The sequence below is a fragment of the Pinus tabuliformis genome, chromosome 9 (genome assembly GCF_031772625.1).
Source record: "Pinus tabuliformis cultivar Carrire ecotype Pingquan chromosome 9, CPIR1, whole genome shotgun sequence".
Taxonomy (NCBI): Eukaryota; Viridiplantae; Streptophyta; class Pinopsida; order Pinales; family Pinaceae; genus Pinus; species Pinus tabuliformis.
Genome location: NC_142307.1, coordinates 1,973,039,605 through 1,973,064,205, shown reverse-complemented (window position 1 = coordinate 1,973,064,205; position 24,601 = coordinate 1,973,039,605). Strand labels below are relative to the sequence as shown.

The 24,601-nt window shown below is 39.4% G+C and overlaps 1 protein-coding gene across 4 annotated transcripts in view; it reads left to right on the top strand.

The window, feature by feature from the left end:
- LOC149156912 (elongation factor P (EF-P) family protein) overlaps positions 1 to 24,601 on the top strand; it is a 340,259-nt gene that overhangs the window by 100,610 nt on the left and 215,048 nt on the right. For all 4 annotated transcript variants that reach the window (XM_089438784.1, XM_089438782.1, XM_089438785.1 and 1 more), the window contains one exon: positions 2,043 to 2,112. In XM_089438784.1, coding sequence (XP_089294910.1) covers positions 2,043 to 2,112 — 70 coding nt within the window. The remainder of the gene's footprint in view (positions 1 to 2,042; positions 2,113 to 24,601) is intronic.

The following is a 24,601-nucleotide window of genomic DNA, read 5'->3' as shown; positions in this document are numbered from 1 at the left end:
GACCTTCAACAAAGCTTTGATACCATGTTGAAATTCTATGGCAAGTGCAGTAGAATACAATTTTTTAATCTGATAATTACTTCCTAATGATTTTCAAATAGTATTTCTCATGCCACTAATATCATTGAATAATTACACACATAAAATCTCAACAGTAAATGCAGCAGAAATAATAAAGATCATAGAAAGACAACCATGCACAATAGAAACAATAATTTTTACCCTGGGAAACCAAACCTTGGGAGAACACCCAACAATCTTTTCTTAAGGAGAAATTGTCTTTTTTAGCAAGGCTTACAAATCAGAATTTGTCTAGAAATTTGAGCGAACTTTACAAGTCAAAATACCAGTCAAACTTGGTCAAACAGCTGCAGGTCAAACCAATCAAATCAGAAGTGAACACTGGTCAAACTTTCAGTCTGAAGTCAAAATTTGGCCCTGCGGTCAACTCGGCCCAGTGGTCAATTTACACGTGTGGGGTCAACTCACATGTGCGGATCTGTACGGGCTGCAGTCAAACAATCACGATCAATGCTGGTCAAATCTTGGTCAAACTTCAGTCAATGCTGCCTGGTCAAACTTGTCCTTCTTCACACATGCGGCCTCCAAGAGAGATAGAAATGATAAAGATCTCCACCAACTGATTTCTCCTTAGCCGAATTTTCTCCTCCTCTATAAAAGGTCAATTGAGCTTGCTATGTTTATGATTTGTCTCCTCACATGCTTGGCCATTTATATAAAGCTCTAATGTTTTTAGTGGAGACCCATTAGGTGGCTCCTCATCCCAAGAGACCCCTTCTCGTATGGAGTGTACATTACAACCCAGCATTAGACTAGAATTGTTTATTCCACTAATGGGCAAAACCCCCAGCAAATTAACAAATCAAACCCACTCTATAAAATCACTCCATCCTGGAGCAAGCAACGTGAGGATCATGGGCCAATTTCCCCTAGCCAAATCAGCATGGCACCATGGGAGAAAGGCTGCCCCTGGGCCATTCACCCCTTGCCAAATCAGCATGGCCCCATGGGTGAATGTATCATTCTCCCCTAGTCAAATCAGCATGACCCCATGGGAGAATGCCTGTTTGATGCTGCAAAAACATTAACAAGGTGCTCATGGCATGTTACATAGCTTGGGAATGTAATTCCATCAAATCCATCAGGATCCAGATCTCTGACAATCATAAAAAATGGTCAGTTCACAGTTCAAGAGATACCCAAGATAAGACTGAGTTCTACTAATAGTAAATCAGTTTAAATGCCCCAGCATTGACATCTTTCAAATTCCATAAGATTGCAAAGTTTTATCAACTGATCGGCTAGTATCTTTAAAAAAACATTTCCTTATCTAGATTCAGAGATTTGTCCATTAAGTAATTAAACATATTGCAAGGAGGCTCTACAAATTTAATGATTAGTCTTAAACAAGAATTGATGAATGCATCAGTTCACATTGAAATTGCATGTAGTTTGAGAAAATGATGAATAATTAAAATCCCAGTATTTAGAATATGATGTTTTACAACCTTTTTATGCAGGTTAGTGTTTTGCAACCTACTGGACAAGTCTTTCTCTGTTTTTGTTGTGCTACAGATTCTGAGAATATGATTACAAATGGTCTGTTGGATCACTGCAAACTTAATGGAACACATGACAATTCAATTTTGTACATACTACACAGATTCAGACATCGCCATTTTAGAGATATATAGGCAATCACCAACAGAGAGATGTGGCACCTTGATGCATATTATTTCTAATTTTTTGTTGTTGTCTTTTACGTGTCTTGGATAATGAATTCACGTAATAAAGACCAAATTCTATTTATTTGAAAAATGATTAAAATATAGCTAGAAGAAGAAGGCTAGCTTTTGAATAGATTTAAGAATAAAATTGTTGTAGTAGCATCATCATTACTGTACTATTGTACAATAGTTTATTGCCTCTAAGTTTGTCATTTCTTTTTTGTCAAGGTAGGGATAATTCGTAAGTTATGTGCCATCTATTTTGTTGATTTGTGAACTATATGTTTATTGTAGGTTGAACTTCGTGATCTGGATAGTGGGCTTAAGTCCACTGAGAGGTTGCGAACATCTGAAACTATTGAACGTATGCCATCCCTTAGAACCTGTCATATTTGGTTAGTTTTGCATTTGATTTAGGACTGATTTTCTTTCTTGATGATTAAGATGTTGGTTCATTTTCCTAATGTGAGTATTGTTCTTATGTTTTGGTTAGTGGTGACCTAACCGTTCTTTTTTATTTTCAATTGAAATTAACTTTTCTATTATCAAATACACAAAATAGTACAACATATATTATAAAATAGTTGGCTGACATTAAGCAAACCTTAAGTCTCTGGGCCATGCATATGCCATACATGGTTGGATTAAATGCAAAAATGTGCTTATAATGTGCAATGACTATCAAAATTAGTGTCAATATGTTCCACAGTCTCCAAAATCCAAAAGGCATTAAGTTTTATGTAAAATGTAACAATCATGTGACCTAACATAAATGTTACAGCACAAGGGAGTGATTTAGTAATTACAAATGAAGCTTAGCACAATAATGACTTCAGATACACAAATTGGCCAGTCAGTGTTTCATGCATGTTTTGTTGGCAGCGCAAATATTGAGGCATCCCAACTGTCACCTTTATTCTTCTCACGCTGTTGCCCAGTCCCCAAGATTTATAGCTACAATATCTGTGATCTCAACGATAGTTGGTACAACATTTCCGCTGACCTACCTTACTTTTCCAGGTCGAGCCTCATTAATAATACATGGTGCATTGGCTCAGTGGCCAATCAAACTCCAAAGATGTTGAGTTCTATAGCACCACCTTTGTTTCATTCTATTTGTGTGGAAGATTGCATATATTACATTGGGAATCAATATACATGGACATCAATATGTTTAGATCCATAAACCAACGAGTGTTTAGACAAGATCCCCTTCCCTACATAAATAAGGAGAGATGACCTATCTGCTTTGAACCCCACTTCAAGGCCTTCTACATATTTTGTAAACATGGTAATCTTGGCTTAAAGGATAGCCAAATCTTACTAAATATAACTTCTAGATTGAACAAAGTGTTCAACCAATGAAAAGTTGACTAACATTGTCGTTTCAATAAGAAATAAATGCTCATCTCCCTACTTACCGTTTGAATCATCCGTTCATCCCCCAAACATAATGCCTTTCCAATGAAGGGGAGAAATGAGCACATTATACTCAACAGCAACAACCCGAGCCTAATACAATTTGGCAACATTATAATTCTGAACAGTGTTTCAGCAAGTTTCTAAGATTGGGGGTTATGGGAATAGGGAAATGTGTCAAGGGGATTTGTGGAGACACCCCTCAAATTTTAGGGAACATCATGAGAAATTTTGGGGTCCCTAACATAGGGGCTCTATCCAAAATCCTAAAATATAAAAAAATAAATATATGAGAAACAATGACAAGTGACAAACATGAACAATGAAAGTATGAAAGAAATCCACACTTGCCTTTAGTTTTTTGATTTTTTTTTTGTGTTTAAAAAAAATAAAGACTATTTTTAGGGCCATTGGGAAAAATTCATGGGGGGATCTCCTAGGAGTCCCCTTTTTGAAAGGGGGTGTTAACTGCTCAGATGTACCTAGAAGGGAATGAAGACCCCATTGCCCAATGGACAGGACGCCAATAAAATTTTTGTAGTTCAGAAGGCATCAAGGCAAATTTGTCTCTTTCTCTCTCTATCTTCTATGTAAATTCCGTACCCCCAGGGTGAATTGTATAAAATGACACTAGAATGATGAACTTATGTATAAAAAACTTAGACCCTTGGGACCTGATTACTAAGGAAGTTGCTTCAGACTGTTTTTTTCACTTAATTAATTATTTTTGCTTTTTAAAAATAAATAATTTAGTTTTTCACTTATAACCTCTAAAGATGGAGTGCGTCTTAATCACTGGGCCTTGACTGTGTTCTCTAAGACTAGGGTCAATGTATATTATCTCCTAGGCATTGTCCATAGTCTTACGGAATTGCATTAGGTTTTTCTAGAAATCTTTAATAATTAAATTTTTCCCGCAGAATGAGATTTTTAATTGATTTCTATGTAATAAGTTGTAACATCCCCAGTTGTTGCCTAGGATGCGCACCTAGATTAATGTGGGAAAAGTCCCACATTAATTTTATTTCTTTCTTTCTTATATCAGCTATAGTGAAATGGGTTGTGGGCATTAAACTGTGATGTGCAAAACAAGCTAAAACTGGAGGGGCTACATGGACCTAAATTTTTTCTACAATGCACATGGAAATAAATAGAAGATATGATGGAGAGAATATTAAATTCCATTTATTATTAATAATGTTGTAAGAATACACAACAACATTAACCTAACATAGGCTAGGGTACCACTCTCCCAACTATTTCGTCACACATTCCACCAATTATAACTCGCTAAGGTGGTTAATGCCATGCAATGACTTAACCTTAACATTAATTGTGATGTTATATTACCAATATATTTTTTCCAAGGAGAACCTTGAGGGTAAATGTTAGTTTTTGAGTGGCTCAGACCCGGTGTTCTAGTCTCTATTGGTGTCTAAGAGGCTAAGGAACACAAGAGGATAATTATCTCGAAGACCCAGAAAAAGTTTCCAAGGAAAATGCCTTAATTTGATTAATTAGCCAATAACTAAATATTTTCGTAAGTCTAACTTAATTAAATCAGATTAATTGAGGTAAATCAATTTTGCTCTAGAGACTTATAGAAAAGTCACTTGATGGGGTCAAGATGATCTTAGCCATCAATTGTGATTAGATCATGGCCGTTGATTCGTCAATGAGAGATTATAAGAGAAAATCGATAGGTTAGTTGGAGACATATCATGGAGTTCGAATCACCGAGTTTGCAGTGATAGCAAGGGCGTAGTTTGTGTGAGGGAGACACCGAAAAAGGAGTTTCAGTAGAAATGATTGAGGAGAGAATTTTCGGAGGAATTTTCTCAGTGATTTCCAGTTTTCAGAGAGAGAAAGGAAGGCCGGATTATTCTTCAGTGAGGTCATACTAGCCATTGCGCATAGCTGGGCAACAATTTCGATTTCCAGTTGCCAGAGATAGATACCAGAGGAGGTGCGAGTTGCTCAGTTACGTTGCAGGAGGCATAGATCATTATCAGAACGAATTTCCTGAGGCAGTCCGAGTTTCAGAGAGGGCTGTACACATTTCCAGGTTAGTCGGTGCGTGTAGCAGGCAGGGAGTCCGAATTACTCAGTGGAGGTCGTGAGGTTTTGTAGAAGGGAAATTCGTGTTTCTAGATCGATTTGGCCAGTGGAGAAAATATTTGCCAGAGCTTTACCAGTAAGAGGTAAGCAAATTGTAATTCTCGATTTTTGCTGAAGATAAATAATAAAACCCTCATTTGCAGAGCTGGTTTTCCCCACACTGGGGTCTTTCCAGGGACAATTTGTCCAAAAATACTAGTGTCAATTATTTTGTGTGTGTGTATTATTTCTCAGTTCTTGTTATTATTTGTGAAAGTTGTAGTAGTGATTTAATCATTTTTTGCTACGATTTAATTATGAAGACAAATAATCTCCAGTAGATAGAAGATTAAATTCCAGTTGCTACAATTAAGGAAATTTCATAGTAAACCCCTAAGGTATAATGCTACTTTTTGTGGATGGTACGTGGGTTGAACCTATTTATGCTAATTATGGCACTCGACATGACAAGTATATTGAGTCAGGCACATAATAGAGGCAAAGAGCTAGAGAGATTGACCCTAAGATCTACTACATAAAGCTCAAGGAACTCAAGCCACTTGAGCTAGCTCAGTGAGCTATAAACAAACATGATCACTCAATATATCATTGGAGCGCATTATTGCTTCTTCAATACCTCCTTTCCATTCTCACAAAAAAACTTAGATAATGAATATATATTGACTTCTAGAGATTGCAACTCTAGAAAATGTAACTCAATGATGGGTTTCTTTAGCATCAACTATTGCAAAATGTTAAAATTGGCAACCAGAGCCAAACTCCATGTGGATCACCTTATTTGTGATTATTGATATTTTTCCTAGATTCCTCTCATCAAGAGGTGTAGGATTGATCTAAAGATCATTCGATTCCGATAAGTATTTATGGAGATATGAATTTATTTTGATTATGGAAAAATTATCAAAGTCGGCCAGCAACTTATGTAGGCTCAGAAGCCCAACAATCATGTCTATTCAACCTCAACGTTTTTCATATAAATACAAGGAGCTCTTTTCCTCATTTGGACACTTCACTCTCACACACATCTCTCTCTCTCTCTCTTGCCAGAAAGAGTCTTCCTCTCTCTCATACGTGTGGATGAAAAGGAAGTCATCCTAGGGCAAAAAGGATGCAGAAATAGGACAGCAAGCATCTTTGACCAGCGTTGACCCTCCAAGGAGTGCGGATTAGGTGTGTTGCCTCTCCTAGGCAGGCCGCAATTTTTAGCACAAAATTCGAGGTGATCTGAGCTCAGATTTGACCGGTATTGACTGCCCTAGTTTAGGGCTGCAGTTAACTTCAGAATCTGCACTTTGACTGAACTTTTGGGGCTGTTCTAGGGTTGCTTCTTCAGGCTATTCAAGGCAGTTGATTGGAAATTGACCAAGCATATTGGAGGTCAATTTTCACTCATTTGACTAAGTTTGATTTTGCTGATTTAGGGTTTGCTGCTGCTGATATAAAATTTCAGAAATCAGATTTTGTACTATTTGTCTCTGCTAAACTATTGAAGATAAAAGAAGATTTGATCAAAGGGTTTCCCCATATTGGGGTTTGTCCCTGGCTAGCCGCGACATCTTGTGTCTCTTGTCTTGGCTTGTTTTCTGTTGATCGTTTAATGTTCTATCTGCACTTTGCTTTATGCACATGTGATTGCTAATTTGTGGATAATACTAAATAAAATAAGTAAACTGCTCTAAGCATAGAACATACCATAATTTAACATGGTATCAGAGCTGAGGTGAAGACAAAGCCCAAGCAAGAGCAAGAGCAATCACCGAAGAAAAGGTTGGCAAGGCTATCTGAAAGAAATCATGGGGCCCTCAACACACTTCCCTGCTGAAGACAAACTCCGTGAGAAGTTTGACTACCACATATGGAAGATGTCTCTCGATATAACATTAGAAGAATAGGAAGTGTTGGACCATGTGAGAGGCAGAATTGTTGAGCCTCCATCAAATGCATCCGATGTTGCTAGGAACAAATGGACCAAGGGAGAAGTCAAAGCAAGGAAGATCATCCGGGACTCTATCGACAAGCGCTTGGTGGCCTACGTTTTCGACCTGAACACCTCCAAGGAAATCTACGATAGACTAGTGAGTTTATTTAAAGTTAATGATGCAAATCAAGTCTTGTTTCTTAGAAATAAGCGGAAGGAAATTAAGAAGGGCAAAGATGAGAGTATGCAAGCATACTTCTTAAGGATCACTGAGATCAAGAATGATCTCCTATCTATTGGGGAAGTAATTCCTGACAGGGAAATGACACTCACCATCCAAATGGTATGTATTCAAGACTACTCTCCTCAACAACAACGTAATTCCCGATTCGAGGAATTAATGGTCAGATGCATTCAAGAAGAAACAAGGATGGAAGAACAAGAAATGCCCATACTTAAGGGTCATCCCTCTGCCTTTTCTTCTCATACTAAAATAAAAAACAATTCCGGGGCTAAATTCAAAGGAAAGGCTGGACCAAAGGGTGGAAGAAAAGGATGATGTTATAATTGCAATAAAATAGGTCATTATTCAAGGGAGTGCCTTGATAAAAGGGACTCTCTCCGGGACGATGATAAAAATCCCTCTCAAGGCAATCAAAAGAATGACAGGACGAAAGGAAGAGGTAAAAGAAGCGTCGGAAATCCAGGAAGAGGACAACCATTCAAGATGGCAAGAAATTCCAGGTATGAATCTAACACCGTGAACAATAAGCAAGATGAATATTATCTACCAACAACTCTATCTACTACTACTCCCTCGGACTCGCTGGGAAATTGGCTTATTGATAATGGTGCCTCAAGGCACTTCACTGGTTACAAAGAAGCTCTCCATGATCTGATAGAGAAGGAAACCAACCTGGAAATTGTTCTTGGAGATAATACAAAATATCCCGTGAAAGGCATTTGAAATGTCACTCTTCAATTGAATCAGGGAAATACAATTCATCTACAAGATGTGTTATATGTACCCGATCTAAAAAACAACCTGGTGTCCATTTCGGCAATGGAAGACAAAGGCTACAAGGTGACCTTCAACGATGGTAAGGCACATGTATGGAAAAAGAATATTAAAGATGCTTTCACTCTTGGGTTTCGAGTTGATTCATTATATTAGGTCGGAGGAAGTCCGCTAGGTGTCATGTCTTGTGACACAACTCTTCAGTCCAAACTATGGCATCGGAGGTTTGCTCATCTTCATTATAAAGCTCTACCCGATGTAAGAAAGATGGTGTCAGGGATGCCCAAATTCCGAGTAGAACAAGAAGGTGTATGTCCGGGATGTGTCGAAGGAAAGCTCAAAAGGGGACCATTCCCCTCAAGCCAAAGCAAGACCTCCGATATATTGTAGTTGGTTCACTTAGACATATCAGGTATGATGCCTGTGAACTCCTTGGGAGGATATTCATATTATCTCACTTTTACAGATGGTTATTCTTGCAAGTCTTGGATATAATTCTTGAAAAAGAAGGATGAAGTGTTCTCTTGCTTTCAACACTTCAAAGCCTTGATAAAAAATCAAACCGAGAAAAAGATCAAGATCTTAAGAACTAATAATGGGACTGAATATGAATCCAATGAGTTTCATGACTTTTGTAAAGAGGCTGGCATTAAGAGGGAGACTACTACACCATATACTCCTGAGCAAAATGATGTGGCGGAAAGGAAGAATCGCACAATAGTGGAAGCTGTTCGTGCTATGCTCCATGATCAAAGACTTCCGAAGTTTCTATGTCGAGGCTGCAAACACTGCCGTATATGTACAAAACCGATGCCCTCATCAAGCATTGGGTTCCAAGACTCCCGAACAAATGTTCACTGGTAAGAAACTTGACGTATCTCATTTTAGAATTTTTGGAAGCCCTGTATATTTTCATGTACTGAAGGAGAAAAGAAATAAATTAGGTGCATCTGGAAAGAAAGGAATCTTTGTGGGCTATAGCGAAAATACTAAGGGCTACAGAATCTATGTGGCTGGTCAAAGGGAAGTAGAAATTAGCCATGACGTCACCTATGATGAAGATATGGCTCTTAGCAAAGTAGACAATCTTCCTACTCAAAGAGGATCTAAAGAAGCTGACACTAGGGAACCAAAGGAAAAGGAAGAAGAGACGATGGCCGATGTGGAAGAACCTATGGATCCTATTGATCCCCCTTCGCCTGAGCCTTCCTATTCTAGGAAGAGGCCTTCATGGCTGAGGGGGACACTTGATGATGCTAAAGGACACATTGCACCTTGAGGAATCTTCCGTGAAAGTAAGAAGCTGAACAGGTATCAGGGATACTTGATCATCATGAGCATGATCATCCTAAATGAGCCTTCATCATTCACTGATGCCATCAAGCATCAAGTATGGAAGGATGCTATGACCGAAGAATATGAGTCCATTATGAAAAACTATGTTTGGGATGTGGTCCCCCGACCTCTGGACAAAGCTGTTGTCACCTCAAAATGGCTTTACAAGATAAAGCATGCAGTTGATGGAAGTGCAGGAAAATATAAGGCTCGTTTTGTTGCTCGTGGCTTCTCCCAGAAGGAGGGTATAGACTATGACGAAATATTTGCACCTGTTGCTCGATATACCACCATCCGCTCCATCATAGCCCTTGCTGCTTCACAAGGATGGAATCTACATCAGATGGATGTCAAGACTGCATTCTTACATGGTTTGATCAAAGAGGAAGTCTATGTGGAGCAACCTGCAGGATTTGAGATTCATGATCGAGAATCTCATGTGTGCAGGTTGAAGAAGGCCCTCTATTGGCTGAAGCAAGCACCCCGAGCATGGTATGAGAGGATCGATAGCTACTTGATGAAGCTGGGATTCACTAGGAGTGATGCTGATCCTAACCTTTACTTTAAGGTTGAAGATGACAAGCCTCTCATACTGGTGCTTTATGTTGACGACCTCTTTCTAACAGGTGCAGACCCTCTCATTCACAAATGTACGAGTGAGTTGGCTTCTGAGTTCGAGATGAAAGACCTAGGACTTATGCACTACTTCCTAGGATTGGAAGTCTGGCAGAAGCCAGGGGAGATTTTCCTATCTCAAGGAAAATATGTGGTGAAGATATTGGAAAGATTTTGTATGGTGGACTGCAAGCCCGTAACTACCCCAATAGAACTTGACTTCAAGAAGTTAAGCGGTAGTGCTGCTGGACCTGTGTTACAAAATTGCTACCGAGTATCGTCCACTCATCGGAGCATTGATTTTCTTGGTGAACTCCCCTCTGGATATATGCTTTGCAGTCAACGCATTGAGTCAACATATGGTTGAACCTCACCACATACATTGGATTGGTGCCAAGAATCTGTTGAGATATCTTCATGGCACAATTACTGATGGGTTAAGATACATTGCCGGAAATGTGAGACTACTTGGATATACTGATGCTGATTGGGTAGGCAGTGTGGTGGACCATAAGAGCACCTCCGGGTGCTGTTTCTCTTTGGGATCTGCCTCGATATCCTGGATGAGTAGGAAGCAGAAGTTGGTAGCTTTGAGCACTGCCAGGGCAGAGTACATCGCTGCCAGTGAGGGTCTCCTGTGAGGTAGTCTGGTTGCGAAAGCTCTTCAGTGAGCTGTTTGGATTTACATTAGATACCACCCTGATCCTGTGTGACAACCAGAGCGGGATTTGTTTATTAGAGAATCCCATATTCCATGATCGCTCCAAGCATATCGATATTAGGTACCACTATATTCGAGATATGGTGCAACGAGTAGCAATAAGGCTCCAACATATTGGTACAGATGAACAGGTCGCTGACATTCTGACAAAGCCCCTAGAAAAGGTCAAATTCCTGACTTTTCGAGAACGGCTTGGTGTCATTCAGAGACCCTCTGATGAGGGTCGAGTATGATGTATTGAGCTTTGGGAGCTCAAGGGGGGCGTGGGGTACTTCTTGGAGCAACAAGTGACCACAGGGCGACTCTCCATACCCTGGTGGTGCACTATGTACAGGGTAAAGGTTCAACCTTCCCCTGTGATACCCCGTGGCAACTGTGGCACTAGATGATTCGTTCTCCTGTGGGCCAGGATGATTCGTTCTCTGTGGCGACTGTGGAACATGATGATTCGTTCTCCGTGGTGACTGTGGAACATGATGTTTCGTTCTCCTGTGGGCCAGGATGATTTGTTCTCCGTGGCATACACTGACAGGATGATTCGTTCTCCTGTTGAGGCATCCTACCCATGCAGTCTGGGACTCATGGGAAGTACCTCTCATCTGATCAATGAGCAAGGAAATGAGGATAGGGACCATAGTAGTACTATCGATGGACGCATTGCTGTATGTACCATACTCCCTATGCTAGGATGACCTCCATTGATCTGGGATCAGTGAGAGTGGTACACACTTTGAGACTGACTTTGGGTCAGTGGAGGATGGTATGATACATCCTCAGTCATTTCTTCTTCTTCATGGTTCGAGCAAGAGCCGAGCAGAGCAAAGCAAAACAGGGCAGAGCAGGGGACAAGATGTATAGGGCTGTGCGTTTGATGGATGAATAGTAGCAACAATCAGATGCATTTCTGATGGAGTTCTCTCTAGTTGAGAGGGAATGTTAAAATTGGCAACTAGGGCCAAACTCCATGTGGATCACCTTATTTGTGATTACTGATATTTTTCGTAATTCCTCTCATTGAGAGGTGTAGGGTTGATCTAAAGATCATTTGATTCTGATAAGTATTTATGGAGATATGAATTTATTTTGATTATGGAAAAATTATCAAAGTCGGCCAGCAATATGTAGGCTCAGAAGCCCAACAGTCATGTCTATTTAACCTCAACGTTTTGCATATAAATACAAGGAGCTCTTTTCTTCATTTGGACACTTCACTCTCACACACATCTCTCTCCCTCCAGCACAGAAAGAGTCTCTCTCTCTCACACGTGTGGATGAAAAGGAAGTCATCCTAGGGAAAAAAGGACGCAGAAATAGGACAACAAGCATCTTTGATCAGCGTTGACCCTTCAAGGAGTGTGGATTAGGTGTGGTTGCCTCTCCTAGACAGACCACAATTTTTGGCACAAAATTTGAGGTGATCTGACCTTAGATTTGACTGGTATTGATTGCCCTAGTTTAGGGCTGCAGTCAACTCCAGAAATCTGCACTTTGACTGAACTTTTGGGGCTGTTCCAGGGTTGCTTCTTCAGGCTGTTCAAGGGCAAGTTGACTAGAAATTGACCAAGCATATTGGAGGTCAATTTTCACTCATTTGATTAAGTTTGACTTTGTTGATCTAGGGTTTTCTGCTGCTGATATAAAATTTCAGAAATCAGATTTTGTACTATTTGTCTCTGCTGAACTAATGAAGATAAAAAAAGATTTGATCAAAGGGTTTCCCCATATTGGGGTTTGTCCCTGGCTAGTTGCCACATCTTGTGTCTCTTGTTTTGGCTTGTTTTCTATTGATCGTTTAATGTTTTATTTGCACTTTACTTTATGCACATGTGATTGCTAATCTGTGGATAATATTAAAGAAAATAAGTAAACTGCTCTAAGCATAGAACATACAATAATTTAACACAAAATGTGGCTTTTGTAGAGGACAAGAAGAACTGACACTTCCATTTAGTGAGCCCTTCCATAAGGACTTTGATGGAGTAATGGTGAAGGCTTTGCTAGCTATTATGGCCCTTACAATCTAATATACTTCCCTCCAAAACCAATCTTCTTTTCAATCTTGGAATTTCTAATGATAGAGGATCTTCGAGCGCACCCTCCATTGGCATTTTCTTCTCCATGCCCAACTTCTCCAAGAGTTTGCAAGTTATTAACGACAACATTGTCTTTTAAACTCTTTGATGCCACTTGAGAGGTTGTTGGATTTAAAAGAATATCGAATGAATTAATTCAGAATGAGCAAACAGCTCAATGATAATACAGAGATATTTACAATAATAGAAACATCAGGTTTCTATGTAGAATATGGAAACACTCAGTTTCATCTAAGAAACTGCTTAAAAGAAAAAATAGCAACATCTAAAAGACTGAGTATTAAATACTAAATAGGAATATTCTAATACCCTCCCTTAATACTCAATCTATTTACAACACCAATAGACCCTATGAATTTTACAAATTTATCAGGACCAAGAGGCTTGGTGAAGATGTCGGCGGGCTGCTCTGTTGTGGGAACATATTGCAACTGAACTGAGCCGTCTTCAACAAGCTGGCGAATGTAGTGGCAATGAGTTTCCACATGCTTTGTTCTTTCATGAAAAATTGGATTTTTGGCAAGTTTGAGAACTCCCTGATTATCACAAAACAAAGAAGTAGGCCCGGTCTGGGAAACATGCATATCTGCAAGCATACGACGAAGCCAAACTGCCTCACAGGATGCCTTAACTGCTCCCCAATACTATGCTTCTGTTGAGGAGAGAGCCACTGCCTGTTGCTTCTTACTAGTCCAAGTAACAACACCAGATCCTAGACTAAACACATACCCAGCTGTAGATTTACGGTCATCAACCGAACCTGCCCAGTCAGAGTCAGTGTAGCCACTGAGAATAGGATTGAAACTGCGAGTATATAAGAGGCCATAATCAAAAGTACCACGCACATATCATAGCACACGCTTTGCTGCTATCCAATGATCAGCTTTAGGAGCTGACATAAAGCGAGAGATATAGCTTACTGCAAAACTGATGTCAGGTTTGGTGGCAGTAAGATAGATGAGACTGCCCACTAGTTGCCTGAATAAAGTTTCATCCACAAGGGGAGAGGATGACTGTGATGAAAGTTTGAGCCCTGGTTCCATAGGAGTCGTGGCTGGTTTGCAATCCTGCATTCTGTGCAATTGCATTCTGAACCTGTCCACAAGATTTCTTGCATACTTGGACTGAGAGAGAAAAATATGATTTTTAGTCTGCCAAACTTCAACCCCCAGACAGTAATGAAGAAGTCCCAAGTCTGTCATCTCAAAAGTTCTGCATAAATCTTGTTTGATCCCATGGATCAAATGTGCAGAGCTGCCAGTAATGATAAGGTCATCCACATAGACAACCACAAGCAAGATATCATCAGCAGTATGCTTGATATACAGGTTTGCATCAGATGGGCTCCGCTGAAAACCCTGATCTGTCAGATACTGATCAATTTTCATGTACCAAGCCCGAGGAGCTTGCTTCAATCCATAAATAGCTTTAGCTAATCGACACACTTTCTGTTCTTGACCAGCAACCTTGAATCCTGAAGGCTGCGTCATGTAGACTTCTTCTTGGAGATCACCATTTAGGAAAGCACTCTTTACATCCATCTGATGAACTTTCCAATTGAACTGAGCTGCTAGGGCAAGGACAAGACTTATGGTACTCATCTTGGCTATAGGAGCAAAAGTCTCTTCATAGTCGATGCCTTCCTTCTGTGAGAACCCTCGAGCCACAAGACGAGCTTTATACTTGTCTATGGTTCCATCAGCTTTGTATTTCACTTTATACACCCATTTGCAGCCTATGGGCTTTTTCTCTGCAGGAAGATCAAAAAGTGTCCAGGTGTGATTCTTCTGAAGACTCTGGAATTCGGCTTCCATAGCCTGTTCCCACTCAGATGTACCCTTAGCCTCTGAATAGGTTTGAGGCTCAAAAATATTGTGAAGGTTAGCCATAAGAGCAAAGTTGACTGTAGACTGTTGTTTGTTCTTATGTCTAGAAGTTCTACCTTCAAGAAGCTCATCATCTCGGAGATCACCAATGGTTTTAGCCCACCATTTTGGCCGAAGAGTAGAGGAACCAATATCAGGAGGAGGTGGAGAAGATTCAAGAGCAATAGGAGCATCAAGAGGAGGGTTGTTTTCTGGAGGAAGCTCAGATAGAGTATTATCAAATACTGATGCTATATCATCCCTCCCATCAGGTGGACCGACCGGAAGAAGAACACTGTGAGGCTGATCCTCAGAACACTGCTTAGAAGAAGAAGACTGAAAAAATCCTTTGTCTTCATCAAATACTACATCCCGACTGAAGCTAAGACGACCGGTGGCTATATCTATCAGCCTATAGGCCTTGTGATGATCACTGTAACCTGTCATCATGAGTTTCTGGCTTTTGGAATCCAACTTAGAGCGCTTAGCAGGTGGAATCCAAACATATGCAACTGAGCCAAATACTTTGAGGTGACTGATCTTAGGCTTACGACCAGACCAAACCTCTTCAGGAGTCTTCCCTTTAACAGCCTGAGTAGGTGATTGGTTAAGAAGGTAAACAGCAGTAAATACTGCTTCAGTCCAGAATTTGTTTGGAACACTCCTGTGTTGTAACATGGAACGAGCCATTTCAACAACCGTGCGGTTGCGACGCTCGACAACACTGTTCTGCTGGGGAGTGTAAGGTGTGGTTAATTGACGTTTGATGCCATGAATATCACAGAAGTTGGCAAAAGTTGAGGAACAAAATTCCCCCCCATTGTCGGTCCTAAGGGTCATGATATTACAACCAGATTCTTTTTCAACTAAGGTTTTAAACTTCTGAAAGGTACTAAGAGCATCAGATTTATTTTTTAGAAAATACACCCACATCTTTATACTGAAATCATCTACAATAAGTAAAAAATATTTGCAAGCAGTGATAGAAGCTGTATTCATAGGACCACAAATATCAGCATGAAGTAGCTGAAGTACCTTAGATGCGCGCCAAGATTCTCCATCTTTAAATGAAGACCGATGTTGCTTTCCCGCTTGACAGGCGCTGCATACCCCCAATTGCTGAGTCTGAATATCAGGTAATCCTGACACAAGTCCCTCCCGAGAGAGCTGAGAGAGATACTGCATATTTAGATGCCCATATCGCTGATGCCATAGAGTGCTGATGGGAGAGACACGTGCTGCTAGAGCCACTTCTGGAGAGTCACCGATGTCAAGTAGCCTGTATAGACCATGGTCCTCTAGGCCAACAGCAACTGTTAGACTGGTCTCCCTGTCAATGATGGAGCACTTGTGTGCACTGAACACAACATCAAGTTGAGGAGAATTCCTCATAATCTGGCTGACAGATAGCAGATTAATTTCCATACCAGGAACATAGTATACATTCAGAAATATGAGTGTGCGTCCACCAGACTGAATTTGAACTGTACCCCTGCCAGCTACAGTGTACTTTTCACCTCCGCCAAATACCACGGAATCGCTGAAAGGTGAGAAGTCAATAAACCAGTCACGCCTGTGAGAGAAGTGGCATGATGCACCAGAATCAATGTACCATGCAGAGGAAGGAACATGTTCTGAAGACCTTTTAGCCATAAAGGCGTAGAAGGCAGAATCCGTTTGCTCGGAATGTTCTGCAACATTTGCTGTCTGATGTGGCCCTCCCTGTTTCTTCTGTTCAGAAGCAATCCTCTATCGGCAATCTTTCTTCATGTGACCGAACCTGTGACAGTAATTACACTGCACACTTTTCTTCCTAGCAGGATCAAAAGGCTGAGAAGAGCCTTTCTGCTGAAAGGACTGAGAGGACTGGTATTTTGCAGCAAATGCATTTTCCGAGGACACTGATGAAGCACCACTACCAAACTGCTGTTTCCACCGATCCTGCTGCAGAAGTTTGGTACATAACTCTGGAAACTTCAGATCAACATTTGTGGTGGTAATGTTGAGTGTTTCTATGAAGTGTTCATAAGATTTCGGTAGACTTTTCAAAGTAATGACTACCATATCTTCTTCCTCCATGGTCCGACCAATGGCTTCGAGCTGATCTCGAATGTCTTTAATTTTGTTGAGATGTTCCTGTAAAGACATGTTCATCCATCATGATGGAGAACAACTGATTTTTGAGAAAAAATGCTCTGCTTTTGTCAGATGTCTCGTGCAGTTCTTTCAACTGTTGCCAGATTTCGACAGCTGTCTTGCCAGAAGGAATCTGTGGTAACTGATCATCAGCGACAGAGAGCTTGAGAAGCATAACAACCTCTCGATTTCGATCATCAAATTTATCTTGATCGGTACCAGCTGTACCGGGACGAGGCTCTTTGCCCAAAATGAGCTGATCAAGACGCCTGTATTCAAAAATGGTCAGCATTCTTTGTTTCCAAATGTTATAGTTGCTGCCATTAAAGCGTTGATTTCCTTCTAACATCAGATTGGTGAGCGTGGCCATTTTCCCAAAGACAATACAGAAGTCTGACACACAAAAAAAATGTAGCTGCCTGCTTAAAATTCCTCTTTCAGGTGATGCCTTTTCAAATGAAGGAGCCGCAAATAAATTCCAAGAAAATATCAAGATGACTGTACCGAACCTTAACAAATTCTGCTTTGAAAGAAATAGGCTTGCACAAAAAAAATAACTCAGATCTGTATCAGTGCACCAGATCAAAACACCAGACCAAAACCATGACAAGAGGTCGCATGCATCTTCATAAAATTAAAGCTGATTTGAAGAGGAGAAAAAAATACGTAGACTGAAATCGTGAGCTGTCCACGATTATATTTGCTGTTCGGGTCCCACCGCTTCAAAGAAAATCAAAATAAACTTTAATCAAATTAGATCATACTAAGCTGAGCGTTCCATAAATTGAATGCCACTGTTTACTTCCTTTGAAACCCGAGCCGAGCCGACGTAAACCGTGCAATTCTACGTTCAGTCCACAAAATGCAAGGCCATAGAATAATACACCGAATTGTTTTTCAAACCCTAGCCTGCATCGATCCAAAAGCTTCCTGGAACTCGATCGCTAAGCAAACACAACCCAAACGGAGCTCAGAAAGACCCTTGCGGAAGCCTGAACAAGTTTTACTGTGTATCGACCATAATGTATCAGATGCTTGACTATAATCGCAATCGAAAGTACTCGGTGGAAAATGCCGTCACGTGATGCGTCTTTGTTTCGAGTCTTTCGGTCGTAGAATGCCGTCACGTGATGCGTCTTTGTTTTGATACACCCACGCTGCCGTCGATTTGTGGTTCCACTGTCGGAGAGAAATGCGATTGACCAAATACGGTAGCGTCGTGTTACACGGCAGCTCCCTTAATTCGCACAGCAACTGTAATAATAATCGAGCAGAATGAATCCGCGTCACAGCGTGGTCCCTCCGGAAGTTTGCAGAAGCGTGTCTTGAGCATAAATTCGACGTTGACAGGGTCGCAGGTTATGACAGCCCGAAGACTGTTGAGCCACAGGCCCTTTGAAAATGAAAGTGCCGGCGAGGATTTCTGGTTTGAAATCTGTAGAAGAAAGGAGAAATTGCCGTCCTATGAGAGCACAATAGAGACGCAGGAAGAAAAATCCATTTCTGTATCGAGATAGACGACTGTAAGCTTTTATCACAGTGAGCAAAGCCGAGGCTAAGACTCAGTGAAGGCTACCTGGCTTACAGAGGGCTCGACCTTAGAAATGAATGAAAGAAAGAGCTCAAGAGATTAGGATGCAGAGGAAATAACTGTTCAAGAAATCTCTTTTTCTGGCTCTGATACCATAAAAGAATATCGAATGAATTAATTCAGAATGAGCAAACAGCTCAATGATAATACAAAGATATTTACAATAATAGAAACATCAGGTTTCTATGTAGAATATGGAAACACTCAGTTTCATCTAAGAAACTGCTTAAAAGAAAAAATAGCAACATCTAAAAGACTGAGTATTAAATACTAAATAGGAATATTCTAATAGGATTATGCATTTTGTCCAATTATTTGTTAGTATCTCATCCATCATTTTGTCTTGTTAAAATTAGCCTTGGAAAATCTTTTGGCTATTTTCATACTAATTCAATTGAACAAGGTAGTAGACTTTAATATCTAAATTAAATTAAATTAAAAAAATGTCAGTAAAAATCTATTAATATCAACCTACCTACCAATGCATAAACTTGTGGCATTGATACCAAAATAAGAGTGCACAAATATTGTTTAGAGAATACATACCATTACATATTATTTAAGAAAACATTTATGAAGATGTGCTGGCAGAGACTTTACTAGGGGTTCCTTATCGAGGGACGGTTGTGAATTTTTTTTGTAGAAATTCATTGTAATATTCCATATACTTTTCCCAACAAATAATTGGTCTTGTATTTTCTTGGATTTTTCTGTCAGGCCGGGCAGTAACTCGATTAAGCAAAAACTGATTCATATTATCTATTCCATCAGGTAGGTCTGTTATATACATGAGGGAGAGACTGTTCAGTTCATCTCCCGATGACTGTTCACATTTCTCATTTATTTATTTACATATATTTACCCAATCACAAGGATTAGGTGTCAACATTCCCCCCCTTAATCTGAAGGGATGTTGGTGAGTCCAAGCATCGTTCTGAATCGTTCAAGCTTTTCTCTTCCAAGCGCTTTGGTGAAGATGTCTGCAATTTGCTCATTTGTGGAACAATGACGGAGATGGATTGTTTTGGCCTCAACATGATGTCGAATCAGATGATATTTAGTATTGATGTGCTTTGTTCGATCATGGAACTTTGGGTTCTTGGCCAACTTTATTGCAGAGGTATTGTCAATCATGAGTGGAGTTGATTGTACTTGTTTTACCTGCAAATCTTCAAGAATTTTCCTGAGCCACACAATTTCTTTTGTTGCTTCAGCTGCTGCCACGTATTCTGCTTCTGTTGTGGAATCTGCTGGAACTGATTGTTTGCGTGATCTCCAGGAGACAGCTCCTGATCCAAGACTCATAGCATATCCTGAAGTTGATACTCCAGTTTCCTTGTCTCCATCGAAGTCTGAATCAGAGTATCCAATCAAGCTGAAGTCATCTACCTGTGTATACTTGATTCCAAAGTCTTGAGTTCCCTTCAAGTACCTTAGAACCTTTTTTGCAGCAGACCAATGTCCCTCACAAGGCTTTTGCATAAACATGGAGAGGATTCCAACAGCAAACGAAATGTCTGGTCTGGTAGTAGTTAGGTAGTTGAAACTTCCTACAAGCTGTCTATACTTTGTTGCATCCTCAAATTCTTTTCCTTCAATAGATGTGAGCTTTAAGTTTTGTTCCATTGGAGTAGTAAGAGGATTGCACTCTGTCATGCCAAACCTGTTCAACAAATCTCCGATGTATTTCTTTTGAGAAAGAAATATGGACTTCGGATGTTGGGTTACTTCAATGCCAAGATAGTAATGAACATAGCCCAAATCAGTCATTTCAAAATTTTTCCCCAATTCCTTCTTTATGGATGCAATCTAGCTTTCATTGTTCCCTGTCATCAAAAGATCATCTACATATACCACAAGATATACAACTGTTTTGCCAACTTTCTTGACAAATAAAGTTGCATCATCAAGATCAAAATGTTTGAAATTGAGTTTTAGAAGATGGTCAGTTAGTTTTTCATGCCAGGCTCGCGGTGCTTGTTTGAGGCCATAGAAGGACTTCACAAGTTTGCATACTTTATGTTCATGTCCTTTCACAACACATCCTTCAGGCTGGGACATAAAAACATTCTTTTTTAGATCTCTGTTCAAGAAAACAATTTTTACATCTATTTGATGGACTTTCCAACCGTTCTGAGCTGCTAGTGCAAAGAGTGTCTGGATGGTAGCCCATTTTGCTGTGGGGGCAAAAGTCTCCTCATAATCGACCCCTCTTTCTGTGCAAAACCTTTTGCCACAAGCCTAGCTTTGTGCTTGTCAAGTGAGCCATCATCTTTATACTTGTTCTTGTAGACCCACTTGCAGCCAACTGGTTTGGTTCCAAATGGAGGATCAACCAGCTTCCAAGTGCCGTTCTTTATGAGGGCATCATACTCCTTTTGCATCGCTTCTTTCCATTCATCATGAGAAGCAACTTCTTTGAAGGAAGTTGGTTCAAAATTTGTAGACAAATTCATTTCACAATCATAAGAAACATCCATATCAACGGTGAATTAGAGTCATCTACATCACCTCCATTTTTCCAGTTTGAATTTTTGGTTCCTGTCTTTCCAACCTCATCAGGATGAACACTTTCAAGTGTCTGTTGAGCTAATTTATTGACTAAATTAACACAAGTATTTAATTATCAATCCGGGTTTGTAAAACTTGGAGGCAAATCCACTGTATATGGACATCAGATATAATCAAGTTTAGAAGATAAGATTTGGAGATTTAAAGAAGTACATATTACAAATCTAAACCTATTTTAACAATTTCTAATTCATTTGTGTAATATATAAGAGAAGAGGCTCCTAACTTAGGAGAACCAGGTTGTCCTTCCCTACAATACTACTCTCATGAAAATGAATCTAAGAGCACTAATTAACAATGGTTTATGATCCAGAAGATGTAAAAGAAGAGGCTCCTAACTAAGGAGGTCCAAATTGTCCTTCTTCACAATCCTACTATATCACAATCACCATTGCTTCAAACCAGAAATGCAGAAATAACTTCAAATAAGAAATGGAGAATGAAATTCAGTTTTAGTTCAAGATCAAATAGAAGGAGAATTTAACTTAGATTCTTGTGTGTCCCTTCATATGTAGATTAGAATTAAACCAATATTCATTCAGCAATCATCACACATCTAAATACATTTGAAACAAAATCTAGTCTATGAAAACTATGAAAATTGAACCAAGAAGTGTACTTAGCTTGGTGTGGGGGCCTTCCACCCTTGCCTTGCACACTTGAAGAAATCTCAGCTACAACAACTTTAGTAAATCAACCAAGCATGAACAACAAATTGGAATGAAACAAGTTCTTCAAATTAGTTGCCAACTCAAATTATACAACAGTTACATAGAAATTCCATTTCCATTACAAAAGCCATCAAAGTCTTGGCTTTAAATAGAGGTTTAATGAAACAAACTGATCTATATTATCTCTAACACTCATATCTACTCATATCCGCCTATCTAAGTCGAACTCATCCATTTCATCCCAAGAAATATGGTCAATCCCATAAAATCTCAAAACTGCCCTATTTCTTAGGGATTTTCTGGTGAGTAGTCATGTTTGACCAGCCTTGACCGGGCCTAATAAAGCTTGTTCTGGCCGAACCAAGTGGAGTTAGCTTAGTCCTAGTTCCCAAGCTGTCCATCCATGCATCAAACTCGAGCCCAAGTGTCCTGCAAACACGTCATCCACATAGCTATTACGAGAATTTTCGATTCAGTCCAAAATTGCACTTGAAACTCAATTTTCATAATAACTTCTAGAAATTGCAAAATTGAAATTAAACACCTAAATATGCATAAAATACATGAAAATGAGATGGATGTGATGGAAAATGGATGGAAAATATAAGGATTAAGTAGGTTTTCCTAAGAAAAAATAGACCAAAACTGAGGGCCAACATCTCCCCTTTGCTGATCTTCAAGCATGTCCTCATGCTTGTCTTTGTCTCATTGATCTTCTGCCTCTGTACGCTGACCTCCCTTGCTGTTCTATCGATGGCTCTGTCCCTTGAAGATGAAGCTTTCTCTTGAGCTACCTGTAAAAGGATATCTATGCTTTCATTACTTCTTCTCTTTTCTTGTGGATGACTTTCTTTACCAATATATCATTCTGGATGAGCAGCTTCTGACAACAAATAAAACTTGAATTTTGCAATACATTCCGACACAGGATTCATGTCCCTCTCAAATCAACAATTTTACTCAAAGGATCCAATATCTAGTTGCCCTTACATCTCATTAAAAGAAGCAAATTTTTTTATGTCTAGGCATTCACTTTCAACTTAGCCACTCGTTTACCCATGCAATCTGCAAAATAGGGGTCAAAAGAACCATAAAAATATCCCCAAATAAAAATGAATTTGAAAAAACTTGCCTGCATGGAGCCTAATTAGGCTCGTTCTGAAGAAAACCCATGTCTCCGTTTTTCAAATTTCATTCTAGTTTGCTTTAGAAAAACAACGAAAAATAATGGCTTATTAGCAATTTCGAATTTTTTAAAAGATATGGTCCCTGATTCCTTATCTGTTACCTCCACTAGCAGTTGACTCGTTTCCTTCTATCTTTGATTGCACATGTGTTTGCTGCTTCTTGAGAAATCAAAATCTTAGAGGAAATTGATTTTTTTCTTTACCAACAATCCATCTCTAGCAATGAAATCAATTTTTCTTTGCCTTAAATTTTTGTATTATGTCTTCTACTGTAAAAAGGAGTCTATTGCTTTGATAAAAACAAAAAAATAATTTTGCTCTTTGTATACAAAGATCTTGAAAACATTTTGAACATGTTTTCATTGCTTCTTAACTCAAAATCCCCTCTCTGGTTCGAATTTTTTTCACTGTGCACATAGATGAAACGGATTTGCCCAAACCATACATGGATGAAACGCATTTTGCCCACTGTAAATTCTGTTCTCTGTATAAATCAATCTTCAGCATTGTATATAACTATGACCCTTCATCATTCAATGACCAATATAAAACATTGCATTGTTTATACAATCGTCATATGTCATTTCATTGCTCCATGACCTATATACACCACTGCGCTGTTTAATTCAATCAAAATATGATAATCAATATAAATTTGGCTTTGCGTTAGCAAATATGAACGCAAATCTTTAAACATCAGCCCACACTTTGTTTTTAAAGACCCATCCCTTCACGTATCGAAGCTGAAACTTGCCTGTTTGATCATAGAAATGCATGTACAAGTGTAGTTTAGGCTCAACGAACTACATGTTTTCAAGATTTCACTCAAACTTTTTATTCATTACTTCAGCATGCAGTCAACCCATAATAAACATTTTATTTCATGGAGAACCGGGATCTGTCAAATGATTTATTTTGATTTTTTTCACCTTACAGCTAACAACGCATTCCCCGTGCCTTATTTGTGCAAGAAAACTCACTGGTTGTGATGAACTATCGTGATTCCTCTGCAACGTGGCCCAATTACTGCGTTTTCCATTGTTAAACTGCATTTAAACACCCTATGGCTTTGCTGATGGAAGAGTCTCAATGAATGACAGTCGTGACACTGGTAAATGCATATCTTATAACTGATGTATAAAATATCGAGATGATTAACATATACCTAAACAAAAAAAATATAATGAAAGAACCAAAGAAAACGAATAAGCATGAGGAATTTCTGGGAAATGTTGTGGCAGCGTGTATCTCAAAATCTACAGGTGGCCAGCGTGTATCTATTGTGATAAATCCTTAACTGAAGTTTTAGCTCACAATGCAATGCCTAACACGAGTATTTTTCCTTGAAATCTGCTAACAACTGGAGGCAATCTCTTACCTTCTTTCACGGGATTTCTGGAGTCTGGTGGAGCGTTGCTAACATTGAGAGAATTACGCTCTCCTATCTCTTTGAACCAATGCATTATTCTTCTCATAGCGTGCTTATATATTCTACATTGCTGCTTCTGTCAAAACGTTTCACTTCTTTCAGCCATATGCTAATGGCATCTACTGTTTTCCTGAGCCTCTCAACGGCTGTGATGGCAGCAAATTTA